Source organism: Engraulis encrasicolus, chromosome 7, assembly GCF_034702125.1.
Source record: "Engraulis encrasicolus isolate BLACKSEA-1 chromosome 7, IST_EnEncr_1.0, whole genome shotgun sequence".
In the NCBI taxonomy this organism is placed as follows: Eukaryota; Metazoa; Chordata; class Actinopteri; order Clupeiformes; family Engraulidae; genus Engraulis; species Engraulis encrasicolus.
Genome location: NC_085863.1, coordinates 37528543 through 37552414, shown reverse-complemented (window position 1 = coordinate 37552414; position 23872 = coordinate 37528543). Strand labels below are relative to the sequence as shown.

General features: G+C 41.4%; 2 protein-coding genes across 2 annotated transcripts; both read right to left on the bottom strand.

The window, feature by feature from the left end:
* Positions 1 to 965: 965 nt before the first annotated feature.
* LOC134451828 (collagenase 3-like) lies at positions 966 to 4468 on the bottom strand. Its single transcript, XM_063202227.1, has 9 exons — positions 4259 to 4468; positions 3848 to 3996; positions 3333 to 3461; positions 3052 to 3216; positions 2641 to 2764; positions 1898 to 2031; positions 1624 to 1783; positions 1257 to 1360; positions 966 to 1148 (listed from the first exon to the last, which is right to left on the bottom strand). The coding sequence occupies exons 1-9, from the start codon at positions 4408 to 4410 to the stop codon at positions 1048 to 1050; spliced, it is 1218 nt and encodes a 405-aa protein (XP_063058297.1). The 5' UTR covers positions 4411 to 4468; the 3' UTR covers positions 966 to 1047.
* A 7951-nt stretch (positions 4469 to 12419) lies between these two features.
* mogat3b (monoacylglycerol O-acyltransferase 3b) lies at positions 12420 to 22321 on the bottom strand. Its single transcript, XM_063203434.1, has 8 exons — positions 21807 to 22321; positions 21223 to 21316; positions 18711 to 18818; positions 18428 to 18498; positions 18015 to 18219; positions 17259 to 17433; positions 15766 to 15950; positions 12420 to 14459 (listed from the first exon to the last, which is right to left on the bottom strand). The coding sequence occupies exons 2-8, from the start codon at positions 21305 to 21307 to the stop codon at positions 14305 to 14307; spliced, it is 984 nt and encodes a 327-aa protein (XP_063059504.1). The 5' UTR covers positions 21308 to 21316; positions 21807 to 22321; the 3' UTR covers positions 12420 to 14304.
* Between the last annotated feature and the right edge of the window lie 1551 nt (positions 22322 to 23872).

The following is a 23872-nucleotide window of genomic DNA, read 5'->3' as shown; positions in this document are numbered from 1 at the left end:
CTGAAGAAATGAGAGGGAGTTCTTCCTTGTCACTGTAGTTGAAATAGGCAATAGCGGTCACGCATGTCCACTTGCACTGCTGTCCAGCAATTTGTCAGATGCTCACAGTCAACATAGAAACTAATCGGGGCAAACAGAGGTCATAACCTTAAAACAGAGGTCATAACCCAGCCTCTTCCTCCCCGGAAAGCTGTGCTGACTGAAGCATTAAAACTGCAGTGGAGACAGCAAACAGAAGCAACATATCAACAGCGTTACCTTGGGACACAAGCAGTCATAGAACAATTACACCAACTAAGACTTTAATTTGGGATAAGCTCAAATTGAAGTGTGTGCTACATCAGTTGTTGTCAAAACAATCACCATATAAAGGCCCTTAGCGCTAATCTGTCATTGGGTAAACTCATAGGCTGTGGTCTTATAGTGTTGCGGTGAACCAAAAGTCATTTTAAATGTGCTTACACATCTTGCAAAAGATGCTGGCACAAATGATCTGCACTTTCAGTTCCCTTTTCCCCAGCCAGGACAGTTTCATAAAGAAAGGCTACGCTCGATTACTTTAATGCTACAAAGAAAAAAATATTTTCACTGAAACAGTGCATTGTCACCACTTGAAGGCCCTTAAAGGACCTATAGGGCCCCAAACAGTTGTGTTGCAGATACCAATATATTACAAGTAAGTAACTAGAACCCCATCAAATTTAGTGATTTTTACAAGCAATGTTTAAAATAATTCTTGACTTTTTTATTCTCTTTCAATACCGCAATTTACTTCACCTTGTGAAACAAACATGTGTGCCACATTTATTTGCCAACTGCGTATAAAATAAGTGTGATTAAACAGTATTACCATTTTACATGAGCATTTTATTATTGTTCATTAAAATACATAAACTTTAAATAATAAAATATTTTATTGAAATATTTTAACATAGATAGAAAAGATGAGGACACAATGAATCAATGGAAGTGCACAATACATCAACACTCGTCCTATACTTTGACATCAATGACCGTAGATTGACAATTACAGTGTACCAATGACTCCTAACATTGGAAGAAATAGCTTGATGGCAGCGTTCGGTAGTATGTCTTTGAGCTGTAGTAATACTCGTACATTTTTGGTCCACTGTAGAGGTATGCATAACCTATGGAGGATGGGGAGGAGCAAGAAGAAGGCACAGTTTCAGTGTCATCATCTAGTTGGCACACAAAGCTTCACTGACTTGTAAGACAATGCAGTAATGATTGCATACCTCTGAATTCGATAGCGGCTGTCACTTTGCCCCGTATCTGAGGAAAGGTTTCTGAGACCCGTTTGGGAAAGCCCTCATCCATGCGTCTCTTCATTTCATCATAGCTGTAGAGAGTGAGGGGGTATTTTTAAGATAAAGAAATACAATATTTTGAAAGCATTTTATTACAATAAATAGTCAGACAGCGGACTAAAATATGGTTTGTAGTCAGGAATGGTCCCCTGGCTATCCACACAACTATCTTCTACTAGTTTTTTTGCTAAAAATGTGAAATCATCAGAATTTCAATCAATTGATTGATTTATCAATCAATCAATTACGCAATGACCTGGCCTGATCATTTAGCCATGGTTTGTACCATGCTTACCTATAATAGTACTCGCCAACAAAGAACAAAGTCTTCCTTGTGCTGCGATCATGGAGTGCTGCGGTAATGGACTCCACAGACGGTGGTAGGCCCAAGCTGCTGATGTCCCTTGGACGAGGTGCTTCAACTTCATTTCCATACATAGACCAAACCTTCCGACCTGGAGCATACAGTATGTCAATTATTTCTGTAGCGTAAGCGAGGCATAAATTGAAACAATATTAGAAAATAAAACTGTTGATACCTTGTGATTGTGATACATAGCGTTTATTACCTTTGAAAATCAACACTTGTTGTGTTTGAGGGTTTTCATAAGCCGCGTCGATATGCTCAGGGGCACCAGGCAACATGGTCTTGATGAAGTACACCTTTTTGTCTGGTTTCATTGGATGACTCCGCCAGATGAATCTTCAGAAGTATTAAAATAAGTTTTAAAAGTTGTAGAATAGCAAGGCACTCATCTTCTTTGTAGTTAAAGTGCCTTTATTTTAATGGGCATAAGAAGATTAAAACACTTCAATGCTTTTCGGCTTGAAGCCTTCGTCAGGAAGTGAGCAGTCTCTTGCTTTTAAAATTAACTAAGCCTGTCACCAAAGAGCACTATCTTTACAATGTACTAGCCTAGTTCCAGGCAGCACTCCAACTGGACTTGAATCTGTATTAAAAGAAGTATTTGTTTTGTAGATAGATTACTGTAGGTGCTGACTACAATTTGAAGGAGGCTTTCAATACAAAAAGAAAGAAAATAGTCATATTTACTACACATAGAGATAGTGGCTATGAAAGGCTACTGAAAGAGGCAGACTCTTACTTATTAAAAAAAAAGTTTCAGAACAGGTTACTAAAAGACACAGGCTACTTTTAGGGGACAGGCTATAATTGAGGAAATACGTTAATACTGTATAGCCAGAGACTATATAAAGGTCTTCTAAAAGGATATTTGATATGAAATTATGAGTGTGCATATATGACATGACATAGCATGCCAAGCTGCTTTTATGTGACTCATTGCATTACCTGCCCTTGAAGAACAATATGTCTTTACGGAGATTTGTGACTGCGTCAAACTCCAGCTTTGGGTCACAGGCATCAGGCGTACTGGGGGGTTCAGGATCCTCAGGATTCACATCAGGGTTTGGGCCTGTTTGTAACATATCACTGGTTTGATACTGAATTTGGTTGAAATGGAAAATAGTCTATGTATATTCCTTGTCAAACTGTAGAACAAAATCTGATTCTGCACACTTGAAATCCGTCTATTTCTTTTGGGCCATGGCATAACAGAACTATATTTTGACTGTATGTGAATCTGAAGAGAAAAAAAGGATACCTAGCGTGCAGACGTCTTTCTGCTAGGACAGATTCTGGGATTGAATACTGTATACTGTCATTTGAACATGTCTCATGTGATTTTAAAGGAACTCCTACCATAAAGAGACTGTATCCCTCTGACATCGTCAGCTGGCAGCTGAAAGCTGTCCATGTCTTGGTAGCCCTGGTAGGCGGGATACATAAGGGCACCAAAGTCCTGAGAATGTCCCAGTCCCATAGAGTGTCCAAATTCATGGGCAGCCACAAGGAATAGGCTGTATCCTAGAAAAAAAAAATGTGTTACTTTAAATTGTTATGTATAAAGGAATAGCCACAAAATTGCCAAAGATTATAGTTAAAACATGGATAATAAAAATAGGCGATATAAAATGCCTTACCGTAAGAGGAGCGATAAGTGAAGGTCTCATCATCATCAAAGTGTGCATCCCCTCCAAGTCCAGGAAATGGTGCAAATGCATGTGCCAAAGTACCGTGCGGCCCATCGAAAGGATAGCCATCGCCATGATCTAAAATCACAGGATGCAAGCGGTCAGAATTATACACTTCGAAACATTGTGTTTTGCCCATAAATGTAATATTAATGATAGTATAGACATCTACTGTTAATCAATTACATTTGAGCAGTGCATACATCAATTTTATTGCTTGGGTGGACACAGGAAAAAAAACAAAATAATAAAACCCCATAATAGCCCACACAGCTTAATAGACACTATAATACACACTATATTCACAATAGTATCATTATTAGTATTTTTAGCTAATGTAGTACATGTTTTGGTAAAACCGTGTTCTGGACTTTGAAGAAAGACGTTGATGTAAGGGTTGAGTCAAAGACAATAGTTATTTATCCAGAGCAACATGTTAAGTGGTCTTTACATGAAAAATGTACCTCTGGCACCAAAGGAGACCATGATATCGGCTGTGCCACTGTAGAGACGGGTGAACCTCAGGGGCGTGACTTTGGCCCACACCTGAAGAGCCCTCTCAATGACCTCATCCACCTCAGCTGGGCTCATGTCAGGAGTGTAGTTCACAATCCTACAACACGCACAATCATTCAGGTTATTATGCTGTATGCCGTAATTGTCACCATATAACCAGTTGTGCTGATGCCGCTTAACCTACAACTGCAGTTGCATGCTGTATTTCTGGTGGTTTCATGCCTGAGTCACTGTATTCACAAAAAATGTAGTAATACTGCAGTAATGCTGTATTGTGAGACTGCAGTTTTTATAATGTTGTTCGACACAGTTTTGTCACGAGGGGCATACAACAAACAAATAGGACAGTTGTGTTTTACCTGTAGGTGACTTGATTGTTCTCCCATTTGTAGCTCTCCCCAAAAGTGGAGTATGCTGCCACATCAGGGACTCCACAGCGAGGCTGTTTCATGACGGCCAAAGTCTCGGAGTCGAGCTTCCCTGTCACATGGAGCCCAAAGAACTGTTGCATCTCCTTCAGCTTCTGCTTTGAGTCTGCTCTGTACACACTCGGAGATGCGCTCTCCTTTTTGGCATTGTAGTATTTCTGGAGGTACTCCTGTGAAAGAAAAGTGACAGAAAAGCAGTTTGTTAGAGAGATTATCACATTTCATTTTGGCCATTGCTTACTCTCTGCCAGTGCCATGTCAACACACACACACACACACACACACACACACACACACACACACACACACACACACACACACACACACACACACACACACACACACACACACACACACACACACACACACACACACACACACACACACACACACACACACACACACACACACACACAGACAGCTACTATTTATTTATTCATCTTTTGATGAGCAAGCAACAAACACATTTTATATACACTCTCTTATATAACAGTTAATATAACAGTATAATAAGACATGATAAAATAATATTTCATCTTAAATTGTTGAAATATTGTACCTCTGCCATGGCGTCGGATTCATCTTCTAGAGACCTTGCTATCGGACTTGTGTGAGCCGCAGTCACCAGACTGAGCAGAAGACACAAAGCGTAGTTATTCATATCGGTTTATTCCTCCACAGGATTCTGCTGCTCCTCTTCCATGGTCTAGTTTATATACATTTCAAAAAGGGGATCTTGTGCAACTCTGGATTTTGTCACAGGAAGTTACTCATTAGTCTTTAATTAATCACAGCATCCTGTACACCTACGCACTCGTTGTTGACAGTCATGTCTGCCACACTGCTTATTTTAATGTCAAATAGAAGCAAAATACTGTATTTCATTGGCTATACAGCCCCAACTCACTTTAATTATTCTATAATTAATACTGTAAAATAAATACACATAGCCTAGCCTACATTTCAGACTACTTCTGACTACGCCCTGACACATGTTTGCTGTTTTTATCAGATAAAATATGATCTTTAGACTTCCGGTAATTGTTTACGGTTTTTTTTTACTTTTCCGGGGGAGTGCTTAGGATTTTTCATATTACTACTCTCACTATTCAAAGAAAGAAGAACACCTCCAAAAAGTGACTATTTAGATCAGCACTGAAGTTTCTTTATTAACCTCATTAGTTATACATAATGGGTGGTATGATTTCGCTATTGCCTTTCATTCCTCTTTTGTTTCATTGAGTTACCGTATGTGCTAGAGACATAACATAAGATTCTGGGCCCTATGGACTCATATCCATTTGAACACTTAACCCCCTTCATCCTGATCTGCTCCCCTCAGGGAGGCGCTACAGAGCGCACTATAAAGATAAAAATCATCTACAAACACTGATTTATACCAAACGCAATGTCCATGGTCAACAAGAAATGGAAAAGCTGGACAGGTATAACGAAAAACAAGGGACTGGATGTAGTAGTCCTACCTGACTTGTATATGATGTGTATGCCTGGAAGGGTGGTTAGAGGGAGGTGATGTACATGCAATGCAATGATGTATGTATGTGTTTATGTTTTGAGCAATGGAATGAATGTCCATTGATGTTTTTATATGCTGAGACCAAAGACAAATTTCATGCTTGCATAACAATGAAGTCTATAAATAAATTCTTTTCTAATAATGATGTCATGCTTTTGACACATATATAATGTGAAAATAATTATACAAACTCTATGTCCACAACTTTGATGGTCTAATGCAGGGTTTCCCAAACTGGGGTGCGTGCACCTCTGGGGGTGCGCGGCCTGCTATAAGGGGGTGCGTGAGCTGAATAGAGCAATGGCGGATATGTGAGTTTTCATCTAGCATCAATGAACATTAAGTAGTTTTTATTTGCATTATATGCATTATATGCTGGAAGGCACCATCTAAAGTGTACTTTAATTCCAAGACAATTAGAAAAGAGGATTCCCCAAAACGACATAATGTTCAGTTAATGAGCAGTGAATGCACGGCCATCAGCACACCAAAACATTCGCTCAGGGGGTGCGCAAACCACATTGAAATGTACAAGGGGGTGCGCAGGGAAAAAAGTTTGGGAACCCCTTGTCTAATGTGTGCAATCTATGGGAATTTTCCCATACCTCACATATATACATTTTGCATTTCTCAGGCCTTATGAGGTCATCATGACTGACAAATCTTTGATGATTCCCACGGATCCATTGTAGTGCAACCACATTTGGTCATAGTATTGCATGTTTCCTCACAGTCCAGAGGAAGTGTTGGCACATATAGTATCAACATTTCAAACCAGGGCTGTGATTACAACAAAAATACATTAATTCTATTGTAAATTCCTACAGCTTTTAACCTAACATCTATTTTCACAGGAATTAAAACAACATATCAGGTGAGTTGAATAGAGCTTTGAACAGAGATTTGTTTTGTTTTCTATGTACACTACTTTTGTCTTTTGCACTGTTTATGGTTAGATTGCCGCCATATTCCCCCAGATGTCAAACTCACTCACAGATATTAGACATCAGCTACACAGTAAAACATAGTAACTATATGCTATATAACATGGACTAATTAGGCCATTTGTCAAGGAAAGTTGCTAAAAGGGTCGTTCCCAGAGACCCCCACCCCCATGGTGGCTTATAGCTTACACGGCTGATATGACCTCAGTTGCATCTTTTGACGCAAGTTTATTTTAGGATGTGATCATTTATGTGCATGCGAAGGGTCAATATTTGTTGTGGGAAAAAAGCATAGCTTCCATATTTGGAAATGTAGTTCTCTAAAACGTAGTCTGACCACAGAGTGTGATGAGTGTATGTTGTAAGACAGGGCCAGTAAAGATAGAAAAACAACAAAGAAATACTGTATAGAATGGCACTTGACATTAGGCTCCAGATTTAGACGGGTTAAGAACATTTCAGATGATTATTGTCACTATTGTTATTGCCATTATTGTATTATCATATTTCTACAGTTTGAGATACCAGTATATGAGTGATTCTCTAATTCGCCTACACTTTTAAGTCCGTGGATTTTATTTGGCAATTCCACTAACTATTAACTGCATCCAATGATGTTTTGGACATTAGAAAACATTTATCTTTCATATAATACAGAAAGTGTAGACATAGCATTATTTCCCTCAGCAAGAATGAATATTTAATACTGGTTTTGGGCGTTTTCATGCCGTCCTGTTTTCCAAATGTCAGATTCAGTCTTCATATTAGCATAGGCGTGCACAGATAGACACGTGGTGTTGCTTGGGCAACACCAAGTTGCCTTTAACAGACAAAAGTGCCCTTTTGAAAGTTCGTTTTTTATTTTTATTTTTAATTATTGTATTCCTTAAATGTAGGGTTAGCGCTGTATTCGTTCCCATCATCATTTAGACATAATTGTCAATTAAAATCGCGTGATAATAATGCCCCAAAATGCCTCATGCCCCCTCCAACGGCACACATCTCTCCCTTTGTCAACGTGAGCGCGCTTTAACTGACAGATTCGGAAGCGCGTTGCACAGGCAGTAGTGTGGCGGGCAGTTCCCTCCAGCCAGGTAACAGTCAATAGCCTATTTATGATGTTGAAAGTTGCGTGTGACTTTGGAAGTGATCTAAAGAGAGCCCTGGCTGTCATAATGAGACTTTGCAAATTGTGCATTTAGGCCCTATCAAATCTACCGCAGAAGAGGTAGCCAAAGTTATGTCAACAATTAACACGTGTAACATGATTGCAAACACCATTATATTAGCCTAATGAATCCAGAAGTTGCTCAAACAGTTCCAGGTCTAAAGATTAATAGAACGTTTGGGAAACAGCAAGAGGATTCATGTATGTTTGGGAAACGTTGGCCTCCTGATGAAATATGCAACGCACCAAATCACATTTGTGACCGACGGCATGGAAAAGAACAGCGGTCACGGCCAGGGAGAAAAAAAAATGTTGTGCGTAAATTCCAGCAAATCTGCCACTTATAGCCTTCTGCACAGCACAGCAATGTCTTATTCGGGGGGGAAACAGGTAGGCTATATAGAGGATTGTGCTTGACACCTCCAGAAAAGCCTACACGGATAAAACCTCCGACCCAAAGTAGCAGTTTTCACTCACAATACCCGGCCGTGTAATAGACTAAATCCTTCTGACAACGTCTTGAAATGCGAGTTAAGCTTTAATATTCGTTTTAACAGTTTGAAAACACACATGGACTAATTAAAATCGGTACTAATGGAGGAAAAATTACCGGAGATGCAGAGTTTTCCAAGTAAGGAATCTGTTAGAATGAATCGCTTCTGCGCTGGAGACGCGCATTTAAAGCGACAGTACACTTTTTAGTCCATGCGGTAAATTATGCAGTAGGCATGGTAATCTAATTATTTTAACTTTCCAACATAATATTCATCATTTAAAAAAAAATTAAATGTTTTGTTTAGCGTACTGTGGCATGTTTATTAAAATTTGTGTTTTTTTAAAAAAAATCACCGAACCGTTATTGCAGCCGCCAGTTCCACATGCCCCCCACCATCACCCCAGGACCTGCCCCCCAAAATGTCTGTGCACGCCAGTGCATATTAGCATGTAAAGAAACTTGTTTTGCCCAAGACGATTGCAAATGTTGATTCACAGTAATCATCACAATATGACAAAACTGTCAGAAAGACCACTGTCCTTTCCATTATACATGAAATTTGCCATTTTGTGTGTGTCCACGAAAACTGTGTTAACCGTGTCACGGTCTGAAACCTCCTCCATAAATCAGTAATGGTTTGGTCTTAGGCCATACGAATAACATCATGTGATGTCATAACCTCTTTGGCAGGATACGGGAAGACTTTTTGGTAAATTTTGGGCTCCATCCTTCCATAATTTAATCCATTCTTTTTCATGTTCTCATAGCGGGAAAATTGCCTGTCAACAGTGTTATCAACATATTCATAAGAATCTGAATTAGAAATCACATGTAGAAAAACACAGATAAAGCATACAGATACATGAATTGATTAAGGTGTTGTGGTGGAACTTCTGAGGTCCTCAGTTAGCACAACACCATAAAAATGACTGAAATGTCAACGGTGTTACCGTCAATGGTGTTACAATTAAGTATGACAGTCAGGGTTGCCAGATGAGGCTGATGATTTCCAGCCCAAAAAATGATCAAAATCCGCCCTAAAAACCCGCCCAATTCTATTGATTTATATGGCAGTGGGAAGGTTTTTCTGATAGATGCCATTTTTACCAGCACACGGCCATCCTAAGCAGCCCAATTGGGCGGGAACCAGCCCAATCTGGCAACACTGATGACAGTTGAGGAGGAGTATGTTTTTGCCAATTTATATCCATATTGAGAGACAAACAAACAAAATAATTTGTGTTCTAGGGAGATGGGTTTGTCTGCTCTGTTTTTTTCTCCTAAAAAAGTGCCGACTTGTTCCCCTGCACTGTTGACCGTAACACAGTTGAGTTACACCGTTGACTGTTTTGAAAGTGTTTTTGTGCTATTGATCCCTTATGTGTTGGAAAAATCCTATGAACATACACTAGGGATTATCTCTGGAGAAGGAAGTCTTGTGTAAGGAGGGTGACTATATTCAAATCAGACGTTACAGGGATTTATGATGAAAAATGTGTCAGTCTGTATCACACTGACTCATAAAATCCTACTTATGAAGCTCAACAATCACATTTTCTATATCAGTTGCACAGGTTAATGACAACATTACTGCTAAGGGACATAAGCACTTTCAAACATATATTGTTTCAACTCTGTAGTATTTTTATATAGGTTTGAAATGACATAGTATTTGTCCATAACACTGTTGACAAAATAATTAAGCAAATGTTCGCTTTCATTAGAGTATTTATCAAATGATTTAAGATTAAGCTTGGCAATTTGTTTGTTTGGAAACTTAAATATATACACTATGTAAACATCTAGGTCATTTAGTTGAAAAAAAATACTGATAATTGACATTTTGCTTTTGCCAAAAGCGTAGGGAAATCGTAGAATCACTCATATATTTTTTTCATATTTCTACTTGAAAGTCTAATACAGGTTTATTTGCTATATCCAACCTTGTGAAAGCTTTGAGAGCACTGAATTCAAATGGAGCACTATTTTCTGTTTAAGTTTTCAGCTCCTTTAACACCATGCCATGTTGGCTAAATGCAGATGAATAATAATATAATTTTGCCAGAGCTGTCATCATATCACTCTGCCACCGTACTCATGCAGAGAGAGAGAATGCACCCCTGCCTGTATACTTTTCATTCAATCTTCAAACCAGTAGGTTGAAGGTGCCAATCACCTTACCATCATGAGTTCACAGTGACAGATTATACACTGGCAGTGCTGATAGTTGTTCTCGTCATTTGAACTGGTCCAATTGGCAGCAATGGGAGATGGCCACCATGCGAATTTGATAAATTAAAAGAACTTCAAGTCTGTGCAATCTTTGGCCATGTTGATCAACTGAAGATTAAAGAGGCGAGTGGTGAAAGTGGACAGAGTGAGGAGAGTAAGAAAAGCTCAGTTGAAGAATAATAGGTTTCACTCATATTGTACTCACACCATGGTCATACCATGGCCAGTAGAGGAGGCCATTTAGTCTAGATATGAAGTGATCTCTATTCCAGAGGTCAGAAGGCATTGAATTCACAGCTTGCGAATCGGCCGTTTAGCCTTGGTATTTATACCAAGAGAGCTGAGGGTGTGAGGTGTAATCATTTATGACTTGGTAATTATTATTTATGACGTTTTGTACCACTACTAATGTCACTTTGACAAAATATCAGATAAGTTCATGCATGCTATGCTCCAGGTGGAAGAAACGCCACCGTACTTTGTGTTTGTCATAGACTTGACCATAGGGTGGTGCTGTGCGGTCAAGCATTGGAGCTTTTCTTTCCTTTTCCAGACAGACTCAGGTGTATTACCACAGATTCTGTAAGAGACGGGCTGTGGTATTACCATTATCCTTCATGATATGAATGCACGCAAAGGTCCTCTTTCTGATGATTATTCCTAATAATTATTGAAGACTAAAAAAAAGAAATGGCCAAATGAAAATAAGAAACATTTAGTTTCAAATCCTCATAGTAATCCATGCCCCACATGCCAATAGGGGTAAAGGGTAAAAGGGCATGGCAGTGTAGTCTGAGGAATTTGGACTTCAGTCAGCTCTATCTAGTTGCTCACTTGCCATAGATCAGTGAACCTTTGCACACTTACAGTGCTTGTGTAACACAAATATTCATGCATACTGTACTGTACTGTACTATGGGTGTTTGAATATGAAAAAGAATTTCAGTTCTTTTCCTTAAAATGGCATTTAGTCATTATGCTGCCGAATACCAGCTTCCTGTCCAAATTAGAACTGCCCCAACAGTATCATGTTAAAAAAAAAGAAATTAAAAACAGCTTTATTTTCCTCTGTCTTTGGTGATGGTTAGATATTTACTACAGCATCTACAATCCTTTCTACATACAGTGTATATATGTTTCTCCCCTCTTCTATTTCTTTTCTCTTTAGCACATTGAATGACGGTTCAAGTTCAAGTAGTCCCTGCGAAAACATGTTATGCTCACAGCTCTGCCAACGTCTGCCACGGTATCCAGGGCTTTTTCTAAGATTTTTTGGCATGAGGGAGCATCATGGCAGGCTAGGGGGGGTGAAGGGGGGTGTTCCCCCCCGTGAATGAGAAATTTACTAGGGGCGCTCAAATATATATATATATAAATAAAAGTATGAGGGTGCACCCACGGAGGTATGAGGGTGGAGCACCCCTATTTCCCCGTTCAGAAAAAGCCCTGGTATCACTGAATCAAGCAGTGCACTATTCTCGTTCCACTTACTCGCCTATTCCTTCGACAGCCTCATTTAAAGCAAGTTTGGTGTATATAACATTTTGAGCATCCTCAATCTCTAATATTATTTATTGTCGATCATGTCTTAGTATCCTCACACAATTTACATTTCCCTTTCACCATGGAGGTGCAAGAGAAGCTAAAGTAGTTTTTAATTCATTTGTAAAAAAAAAGAAGTCAAAGACTGAACATGAGGTTTTTTTTTCAAAAAAGAGTTCTATTTGGTTGAAATTAAGCATCCATGTACCTTTCATAACAATGATACAATTACATTACATTACATTATATTACATTGCATTGAACAATCATTCATACCATCAAACAGCCATGCCATGTTAGTAAGTGCTCTTTTCAAGTAGGTTTGCAGGCAAAGGACTTAGTTTACATAATACAATAGTTACGGAGCAGGCATAAACAGTTCCTTCCTCAGAACTCATTTTGCAGGCGTACATACAGATTTTCTCAGAGCATTCTATTCATTGTTTTACATTCATTCTTAGCAGTGCACAGGATGTTACAAAGTAAGCATCATTTACGAATTGTTTTTATAGCCATGGTATTGCCTTTCATTACAAAGTCTCTCAATAGGCTTTTTAAAAATAAACGTCTCTGCAATCTTTGCATTTTACGACGCCTGCACAAAGAAATTGGCTGTCAAGGTAGAAGCACAAGAGCACTGGAGGGGTGTTCTATTGGATGTTTACCAACGTATCAAATTCGTGTTCAGGCTATATTGGATAGGCTTCATTCATGGGGATATATTTTTTACAGAGGTTGTGAAGGTTCGCACACTGAAATTCTTAGATTGAGAATAATTCCATAAAATATTCGACTCCATTCCCCCCACCACGCAGAGAAAATCATTGTAATTTGATGTGGGTCCCAGACCCAACATCTCAAGAGTGGACAGCTCCCGTTTGAATAGAACGCTTTGTCTGAGGACACAGAAAATCAGGAAGCACACCCCATATGACTTCAATAGCGGACCTCAGTGTGAAGTGGCCTTGAAACAGGTTAATTAAGGACTCGTGCTGTCACAAGACCCTTCTAGCGGCGTGAAGGGAACTCCCTCCAGGCCCTAAGCATCAATCCTCCCATCCGTCCCCACACTCGCACCAGTTTCACCTCACATCATTACTTTATGTGCCATGGACCACTGAGTCTGATTCTTGTCTATTAAATTGTCCTCATCTTACTTAAAGTTATGTCTCTTGCTGTGAGGGGTAGGTCATTATCTTGTGGCAACTTCTTTTTACACACAGATAGACTTTAGGCAACATGTAATCTGTAAGTAATGGTAAGCACCATGCGGATTATGAAACCCAAGGCAAGAACGGCAGACAGGTGAACAGAAATGTCAATAGGTAAACAAAATCATGCAAGGGAATAAATAAGGCTTGATTTGAGTAGAATTAAAAGCTAACACAACAAATGGAAAGTGGGTTCAATTTCAAACTCAGCAGTAAGGGAATTGTTAAGCTAGAACAACCACTGATATCCAATATGTTTTCATCACATCACATAATAGTTTCTCTCTCTGAATAGGGTGTTACCAGACTTCCCCTATCATCTGGTCAGAATTGAACCATGCAGCCTATTGAGAAAATAATAACAGTAGCAGTGCCATAGCAATAAATACGTACAAACACCAACTTCCAAGTCCTTCAAAATCTCTACAGACTATACTGTAGTTGGAAAGCATATATTAGTCCTCTTTCAACATTTTATACAATTCAATGGTATGCATCACACATCATCATTATTAAATACAATTTCAAAACAAATGAAATAAATAATCACATATCCTCATTTGAGGCTTGTAAGACAGGCACTTCACTTTTTTGGAGGGGAATGTCTTTGGCCTGGTCGCAGTCGCTCAGTCTGGAATGATATGTAGTGCAATTCCCCCAACACCACATTTGCTAGTCGATTAGCACCGTATTTGGTTGGAAAAAGACAAACTCCACTGCTTTGCAACCAACAAAGTAACAACCAACATACAGTAGTTAGCAAGTATGGTATTGGACAAACACACTACCGAACAGAAAGAGCCGGAGCAGTTAGTAGCTACAGTAGCTGTGGTGGTGGTGGTGGTGTCTAGGTGATGCAGATCTGGTGGGACTCTGCCAGGCCGCAGCTCTTCTTGTGCTGGTGGAAGAGCTTGGTGAGGGCCTCCATGTACTGCTGGTGGTAGTGGTCCACCTGCTCCTGGGATGGAGACGGCACCTTGGGAACCGAGATGGGGCTCCCCACTACATGTGGAAGACAAACATCAAATTGTATGACAAACATTTAGATGGTTTTATCCAAAATGATTTGCAGCACTGGGGCACAAGTTGGTTACACCTTATTTTACTGCCCTTGTTCCACTAATTTGCCAGTTTTAACCAAGTATGTAACAGCATGTTAAATGATGTACTTGCACTGCTTAAAGTTAGGGTTAGTTATGTACAGTGTAAGTACATAATACTGCATGCTGATGCATGTAGATAGATACACTAAAACGGAAACAGCAAAACTAAGATCCAACTGAGAAACAGAGTTGTGAGTAACACTTTTTTTGGTTCACTCTTTAGTGTAGTGCCAAACATGTAGGAGTAGGAGTAGTAACACTGCATGCTGACACAAGTCGATCTTGATACACTAAAAAAAGGAAACGGCAAAACTAATCTCCAACTGAGAAATAGAGTAGTGAGTAACACTTATTCAGTTCACTCCTTAGTTTATCTATATGTAGGAGTTTGGACTCACACTGTTCATACTCAACACTTATCCTAAACAGCATATTATTACAACTGAGTTGTGTTAGGTGATAGCAGAGAAAAGCTATGTTAGAGACAATTGGGCAGTAATAAAGAATAGAATTGTTCTTTGTGGGATCGTCCTCCTGACCCCACTTAAGGTTAGGGAAAAATAGAAAAGGGATGTGTCACGTTGGGAGAAAAACACAAACCCCTGGGCAGATAAAGTCCCATTCATTACTCACATGCTGCATCTGTGCAAAATGGAGTTATCCACCTTTAGAAACGGATCATTATATGGAACCTAGTTTCCAAGGTCATTAAAAACATACATTCTCAAATAAAGAGCGAAGGGCAGCCACTTCAAGTGTGTGTGTGTGTGTGTGTGTGTGTGTGTGTGTGTGTGTGTGTGTGTGTGTGTGTGTGTGTGTGTGTGTGTGAGAGAGAGAGAGAGAGAGAGAGAGAGAGAGGAGAGAGGAGAGAGGAGAGAGAGAGGAGAGAGAGAGAGAGAGAGAGAGAGAGAGAGAGAGAGAGAGAGAGAGAGAGAGAGAGAGGCGCTGTAGTTGATCCATGGATACACAATAATACATGGAAATTGGCATCACATGTGTGGGTAGTAAACAGCAGCAATATTAGAGAGCGCACTTTGTTGTATGAAAGTGCACAAAGTGTGCGATTCTAATTATATTTAGAATTATTGACGTGATTTTGATTATTATAATAATCATTATTAATAACAATGCAATTAGAGTTTTCACTGTTATTAACATCATCACCATGTCTCATTGTTACTATTTCAACAGGTGCAGATACTGACCGACGGCGGTGACGGGGGTTCGGTAAGGCATGAAGAGGAATCGCTCCCCCTTGAAGAGGCAGGGTGCGAAGCCCACCACCTTCTTGAAGAGGGCCTGCAGCCTGCGGCCCACCGTCCCGTCCGGCAGCACCACCTGGCGGAACAGGTCGTTCTCCCCGAAAGAGTACACCGGCACCAGGTCCGCCCTGTGGGGGTCGGGAGAACAGCCAACGGCACACTTAATACTCATTGGGTATTTCTCAAAATCTAGTGCAGTGCACTTCCAAGTGTATTAGCCTAATTAGTCACGCCCAGTGATTGGATACTCTTTGGTGAACTCTACGGAATATCCAATCACTGGGTGTGACTAATAAAGAGTATCCAATCACTGGGCGTGACTAATTAGGCTGATACACTGGGAAGTGCACTGCACTAGGTTTTGAGAAAGACCCATAGACTACTCTTCCTAGCTCAGGTAACTCAGACTGTGTTCAATCGGGATATTGAAAACAAAATAAAAGCTTAGCACAAAGACACACAGGGGACACTCAAGGTTAAAGACTACTCTTCATAGCTCAGGTAACTCAGACTGTGTTCGATCGAACAACTGAAAACAAAATAAAAGCTTAGCATTAGTGGGAATTGCATTATATATTGATAAGAGATAGTTTAAGCAATGATTTGTGCTCCAGTTACACCCAAAATAATAACTGCTAAGTGTGAAATATGCAGTATGATGCTTCACGGCTAGTGTACACGGTTCCATTGATCCCACTGGAATTCTGTCTTCCAGACATTTAAAATACCCCTCCAAACACAGTCAATACCATAGTAGTGTGGGGTGGAGGGTTATGGTGGCAAATGTAAAGAGAAGCAATTTTTTTATGTTGGGTAGCATATGTTTATGAACACTATGAATGGGATAACAATGCCATGACATTAGGATGAAGCATGGTCGTATGGACTTCTCCCTGGCCTCTCAGGAGCTGTAGTACCTTGGACCTGCCTGGGTTGCTGGTCAGTAATCCCATGGGGCGTAACATCACATTGAGGCCCTATGGAACCCCCTCCCCACTTTAAATATGATGTACTGTATGTTTATAAACATAATGAAAGAGCTGACTCCCTGTGGTGCCACCAGATACATGGGACCCTCAGTGCCACTTTACCATCCTACCCTGGGTAACCACTTTACCATCAACCCTGGGTTCATTAATATCTCTCTCTCTCTCTCTCTCTCTCTCTCTCTCTCTCTCTCTCTCTCTCTCTCTCTCTCTCTCTCTCTCTCTCTCTCTCTCTCTCTCTCTCCAACCTTGAACTATTTGATAAAAAGTGGTGTGCGGATAAGGGGGTGTGGACAGTTAATGCGGGTGTTCGGTTAAGTTTTATTTGGTAAGGGGTTGTTTTTAATGTGGCAGGGTAGGGTGGGTTGGGGCGTGGTGGGGATTTTTTGGTGGAAGTGTGGAACATGGTTGGTTCTATAATTTTAAATGTCAAATGTCTCTCTCTCTCACCCGTACTCCAGGGCCAGCTTGACAAAGCCCTTGCGGTTCTTCATGACCACGGTGTTGACACCCGGCGAGGAGAACAGGGACTCCTCCGCCCCACCGATGATGATAACCACGGCGTTGCCCTGTCCGCTCTTCGTCAGCAGGTGCTCAATGCTGGCCTTGCTGACTGGGTAAAGACCTGGAAACCAGCGCAGGAGGACGAGGGGGAAAAGAATAGGACCGTTACATGTGAGTTTTCAAGATGCGGCCACATCATGCAGGTTTTCAGGGTGTGTAGAAATGCTTACTATAGATACGCCACTTGAACTTCAAATAATCAGACATTTCGTTGTTACAACACACCTTGGGGTTCCAGCAGTGCGAATGTGTGCAGCTGGACGTGTGAGTGATTGGCAGTGAGTGGCTGTTTGGGTGGACGTGACCAAAGTCTAATTAATGCACTTTGCACAATCACACCCCTACTGGCCAAGGAGAAAAACAAACCTTACACACTAAACTGACCTCAGATCAGCCCTCTAACACTCCAGTTGATATCAGTCCGTCCGAGCAAATCAGACAGTGGCTTTGCCTTGGTTGGGAGTGCTTTAGTCTATTTTATTTTTCAACACCAAAGGGGGCGCCGGCAGGCTTGTGATGAGGTCGAGGGGGCATAAGGACGATCATGATGAAGCCAAGGGGAACGTTTGTTTAAAGAAAAAGGTTAAGAACCACTGCATTAGGCGGATCAGACAGTGTCTTCTTTCTGGGCCCATTTCTCACCTGCGCTCATGACGTATTCCCTGTAGAGCGGGACCTTGAAGAGGCCACCGAGCACGGCCAGACAGGAGCGCACTCCGGGGAAGGCCTCTGGAAAGCCGCACCTGTCCGTGCCAAAGCAGGCGAACGCCCCCAGGCTCATGATGCCGTGAGGGTGACATCCCACGATGTAATTCTTACTCGGACTCAGCTCAGCTGTCTTCACCAGCTGGAAGGAGCAGAAGGGTCGTTTTTAAAAATGAGCCATGAGGGTGTTTTTTTTGTCTTAAATCGACTCATCTTTTCCGAGGCTAATGTTGGACACTAATTTTTATTTGTGAGGGTGAAAGCAGGAAAATGAATAGTCCACTGTTACAGTGTTACAGTTACTTGCTATAAAGTTACAACTCCATTGAGGGATAAATATTGAACAGTACCTTGAAAGGGAAATAGTCTGCCATGTGTTTCCACACTTGCCAGTTTCGCACAAAGAATGTTCTTCTGCCCCCTAGAGTCCAGAAAGAAAATTGCCATAGAATGTAAAAATACAGATGAGAATACAGTAGAATAGATCGATGTGAAACACAACTGTACGGGCAGAAAGACAGATAATAATACAGGCAAATGGTCCAAAAACACTAAGGACATCAAATACTGGCAAACGTGTTCTTCATAGCACTACAATGGTTATAAAGCCTGTATGAGCAGCAACATGCCTACCTCTTTCTGGCGTGTTCCAATCCAAGACTTGCCAGGAGAGGTAGAGGACGGGGAGAATCCACAGTGACGTAAACATGAGGTATACCATCAAGGCAACACATATCGGTCCTGCAACAACAAGATAGAGAGAATTCGCCTTAAATGACTCATTCAATTACATTACACTTGGCTGAAGCTTTTATCCAAAGCGACTTAGTTATTCTTAGTACAGGGTATTGGTTACAGTCCCTGGACCAATGTGGGGTTAGGTGCCTTGCTCAAGGGCACCTCAGCCAGGGAGTGAGATAGGGAGTGGGAAGGGTGGGATTTGAACCTGCAACCCTATGAGCTAAAACCCACCTCCTTCACCACTAGGCCACAGCTGACTCATAACCAAGTTCTCAGCAACAAATCGAGTGGACGCGGGGCATCACTAAGAAGGGACACATACTGTAGGACTATGGAAAGTACCCCAAAGGATTTCACAGAGGGCCACGAGACTATGATGTAGCTGTGAGGTGTGATATAGCTGTGACTTTCTACAGTCCTTTTTTATTTCTCGCCATACCCCCAAGGGGAGTATCCAATGGTCTCTTTGTTTACGTGTTGAAGCATACGGTCAAATCAATGATACAGACGATTGCTCCCATAGATGTTTTTTTTTCTGTAGTGGCGTCTACTAAAGTGGTTTGACAGGTTGTGGTCAGAAACGCACGTTGGGGATCACTTACCAGTTCGGTAACTAATGCTCATGTCTCATGTATTATGGATGACTGTGTGTGTGTGTGTGTATGTGTGCACAGCAGTGGGTCTGGCTGCGATGTGAAATGAAGTGAAATGAGATGGCGATGAATAAATGACAAAGGACAAAAAAGAGGGGATGCCTTCTGCACATGCCCCGTCATGTCTCCATTTGACCCCCTAGTAACCTGAGCAGTAAAATATTCCTGACTCATCAAAAACGTGTGTGTGAAGCTGATGGCCTTACGACAGTGCTGTATATGTGCCGACCTATTTAGCATACCTTATGGCAGTAGTTGCCAAACTGGGGGCCGGGACCCCAAAGGGGGTCGCAGGGGTGGGGGGTGGATGGGGGTGGATCACAAACAGCAGGGACTTTTTGCATAACATCTCGAATATTTGCTTTTATAACTTTTCAATACATTGTTAGTAACAATATTCCCTTCAATGGGTAATACATGTATTTACCATTCCTGTGGTATGCCACAATACGTCATAAACTACATTGAACCTTGTTCCAAGATGCTTAAAATGACAGGCACTTCATCGACTCATACAATGCTGTTCAACCAGTTTCAGTCTTAGGAAATCCTGGACCTCTCATCTCTTCTCCACTGGCACACCTTTACCGGTATACTCACAACAACAATCCGTCATTTATTCATGATGACAGCTGATCAACTATTTATTACCTCTTGGCACAGCCTGTAAAGTCAAAACACTAGTCTGGTGCAAAAGACATATACATACAGAGGCACATTTGGATGAATATCAGGGAAAAAACTGAAGCATATCTTAAATTCAATGACATATGTATTGATTCTTTATGAAGAAAAGTTCCGCTTTGATCATTATTGCCCAGAGACAATTAATATCCACAGTGCATTTAAGAAAGCCTGAATGTATTACATCAGATCATTATGCAAGACCAATGACAAACACAAGAGGTGTCATCACTCTGGAATGTAGGCCTCCACTGTAGGTTCACGTTTCTGCCCTCTGTACCTCTGTGGACCTTGGCAGCTCAAATTCCACTCAAATACATTGACATTGGCTGTATCACAATTTTGTGATTCAGCAAGAAGCGCCTGCACTTATAACCAAATCAAGTCGCCGGTTATATCCCACTGACAGGGATGGGCAGCCTGGAACCATGAGTCCATAATCCATTGCCACATATTCTAAATGACCTGGTTTTACCTGTCCAATTCAACCAAGTGAACACTCAGACAGGCAATCACCTGGATTACATTACATTACATTGCATTGCATTGCATTTGGCACAGGCTTTAAAGCCAAATCGACTTACAAATGAGGACATAATCATAGCCACCATCACTAGCAGATACAAAGTGCAGAGTAAATATACAGAACAACAAGTGCAGATGCAAAGAACCTGGACGAATTGGACAGGTAAAAACGGTTCATTTAGAATATGTGGAACTGGATTTTAATTTCATGAATCCAGGCTATGCATCACTGCCCCCTGCTTTGTGCCACATGCATATAGTATGCTCTGTCTACGCACAAACTTATCCTTGGACAAATAGCTTTATTGCAAACGTCAGGAACGTAGGCCTATAGGTTCACGTTTCTGCCCTCTGTAGATCTTAGCAGATTCCACTGAAATAAATGACACTGTTCCACAGTTTTCTGAGTGAACTAGAAGCACCTTGTACTTGCATCCAAATCTGATGCCTAATTCAATCCCACTGCTGATGACCTAAGTACAGTACATTTTACGTGTAGCTACTGACCATTGGACAAGTGGCTTTAGGTAAACAACACTTACCCAAAAAGAGGAATGTAGCTATGAACTGGAGGACACTGATGCACTCGATAAACTCTTTAGATGAGGATGGCTTTTTCTCCTCCATTTTTGGCACCTTGTAAAGAAAGACAGAGCAAAAAGTAAGTGTGTGTGTGTGTGTGTGTGTGTGTGTGTGTGTGTGTGTGTGTGTGTGTGTGTGTGTGTGTGTGTGTGTGTGTGTGTGTTGGCATAAAGAGACGTTCCTCTGTATGTGTAAATACCAATGCCATAACTCTTGTGCACCATGCCCTAGTCTTTTATCACACTGATGATTAAGAAATCTCGCGCTTGGGATCTCCTTTATGGCCCATGCTTTGTCACTACCTGGATAAGTTCAAGACTAGCTGTGTTTCTGTAAGTAACATTGTTGACACAAAAACAAAACAAATACATTTAAACGTCCTAGTTCATTGAACAATTACACCCGCTCTCTGGCAGAACTGCCCTTTTGCGTAGGCTGTAGCCTATTCCCATTTTTGTTGATGGTACTTTTATGACAAAAACAATCAGTGACACTGTGTTATGACACGTTTAGTACAGATGAAAAGTGCAAGACAGCATCTTACCTGAGTGATCTCAAATGACCAGGCTTAACCAGACTGAGGCATTCGCAATGCCCTGAAACTCGTCAGTGCGCTTTTTGTGTGTCAACTTCAGTGTTTCACAATCACTTTCTTCCCCTGCGCGTCCGAGCTCCCCGGGATCGAGCTCGTGTCTCAATGCACTTTGATCCGTTCACTCTGCAGCCTGCTGTAGATAACGATCGCGCTCACTCTGAGCCTTTCGTGCAGAGCTATGTGAAGACACAGCCTTCATCTCAAAATCTCACATTCCTCCCCTTTCGTCTCTAAAGCCCCAGCTCCCTCCCGCTTGCCACGTTTTGGGAAATAATAAAACGCGACCCCGCATTCGAGCAGTTCAACTGAACTGTCTCATCCAACACCACACTCAGGGCAGCCAGCCATGAAACGTTCTCACCGCAGTGACCGCATCACATTTTAAAGCAAATAAATCGCTAAGGTGCCATAATCAAACACTTCATTTGGTCGGTTGCTTACAGTAGCGCATCAAACACGGAAGACACCAAAGACGGCATTTCATTCCTGCTTCCTCTCCCAGCCAGCAGACGCGACAGCTGTCGTAATGGAGGGAGGAGTCTTGCGGTCGACAGCGGTGCATGGACTATGTCAACTGTCTTGAAAGATGCTGAGGCTGAGAGCAGAGCAATATCACCTGGATTCCAGGTACCAAAATAGGCGCACTAATAGCCTACTCGTTCTTCGTAGTATACTTGGTTGATTTTGGCTATATGTGACATCCACCGCTGTTCATCTCTAATTAGAGCCGCTTGAAGCAGACATTTAATTATGTGTGTGAACCAATAGGTTAGTTAGGCTACCTATAACAGGTACCACTCGTCACATAATGCCAGGGGGGATAATGCTGTGTTCCATTAAACAGACCAGCATGTGTGTTCCATTTTAAAGATTCCTAGGGTAACACTTTATTTAAGGGAACTTTAATTACATTGCATTTACTCGGTACAGTGGAAGAACTGTTGTAATAAAATGTACAACTGTAGCCTACTACATGTTACTGCATCATATATTTGTGTATCTATAACATAATGACAATAAGGACCACAATATGCTATGAAGTGGTATCGTAATACTGTGAGGAATTCTTTCAGGGAGGCAAAGGGCTGAACTGAGGCCCAAGGCACCCTTGGTGCACAAAAATACACATTGTGAGTTACAAGGTAATTACATGTACTACAAGTGTACTTGCATGTTATTACATCAGTTATTCCACTCTACCCAATGAGCAAGTGCAACTGAGGTGTTCCTGCGCAGTCCGCCCTTGGGGTCTTGAACTCGCCACCTCATAGCCAACGCAACAGTTTGGGTACAGGAGGCACAGCACAATACCTGTCTGATAGCTCAGCGCTACCGATACTGTATGAGGCTTCGAGAGGGAGGTTTTATATATATATATATATATATATATATATATATACACACATACATACATTAGGGGCTTTTATGCCTTTATTTGATAGGACAGTTTGATATGGTGACAGGAAGCGAGTAGGACAGAGAGACGGAGTGGGATTGGGAAATGTCCCCGGCCGGACTCGAACCGAGGTCCCCGTGGGCATGCAACGCGCTGCGACAAGAGAGGGAGGTTTACTAACGTTCCATGCCACACTCTGCTAGTTGACCTCCATTACCCTCACCCCCCTAAACTTCACTCCCATCCGGGTCATGGCACCAGTGTAACTGAGGTGTTCCTGTGCAGTACGCCCCCTCCGGGGCTCGAACTCACCACCTCCTAGTCAACGCAACTGTTCGGGTATGGGAGGCACAGCACAATACCGCTTAGCTAAAGGACCAATTCAATAGCTCAGCGCTACTGAAACTGTATGAGGCTTCGGGAGGGAGGTTTACAAACATTCCACACCACACTCTACTAGTAGTTGGCCTCCATTACATAAGTACACTGTAGTTAAAGGCCCCTGAAAATAAAGTGTTACCACTCCTTGCACGGAAAGAGAAGCAGGGGAGGCAGTGAGTAGCCTAGATGAAAAATGAAAGTGCTGTGGGTATATAGAGCAGCCTTCACTTCATTTTAT

Excerpts from the sequence above, each read along its gene's own strand:
- LOC134451828 (XM_063202227.1), bottom strand. The coding sequence starts at position 4,410 with ATGCAACAGTTCTTTGGGCTCCATGTGACAGGGAAGCTCGACTCCGAG. Across the intron at positions 3,997-4,258 it reads AACAATCAAGTCACCTACAG|GATTGTGAACTACACTCCTG; the intron begins GTAAAACACAAC and ends TGCGTGTTGTAG. Across the intron at positions 2,032-2,640 it reads ATATTGTTCTTCAAGGGCAG|ATTCATCTGGCGGAGTCATC; the intron begins GTAATGCAATGA and ends ATACTTCTGAAG.
- mogat3b (XM_063203434.1), bottom strand. The coding sequence starts at position 21,307 with ATGGAGGAGAAAAAGCCATCCTCATCTAAAGAGTTTATCGAGTGCATC. Across the intron at positions 17,434-18,014 it reads GGAATACGTCATGAGCGCAG|GTCTTTACCCAGTCAGCAAG; the intron begins GTGAGAAATGGG and ends GCTGGTTTCCAG. Across the intron at positions 14,460-15,765 it reads AACCCCCGTCACCGCCGTCG|TGGGGAGCCCCATCTCGGTT; the intron begins GTCAGTATCTGC and ends TTCCACATGTAG.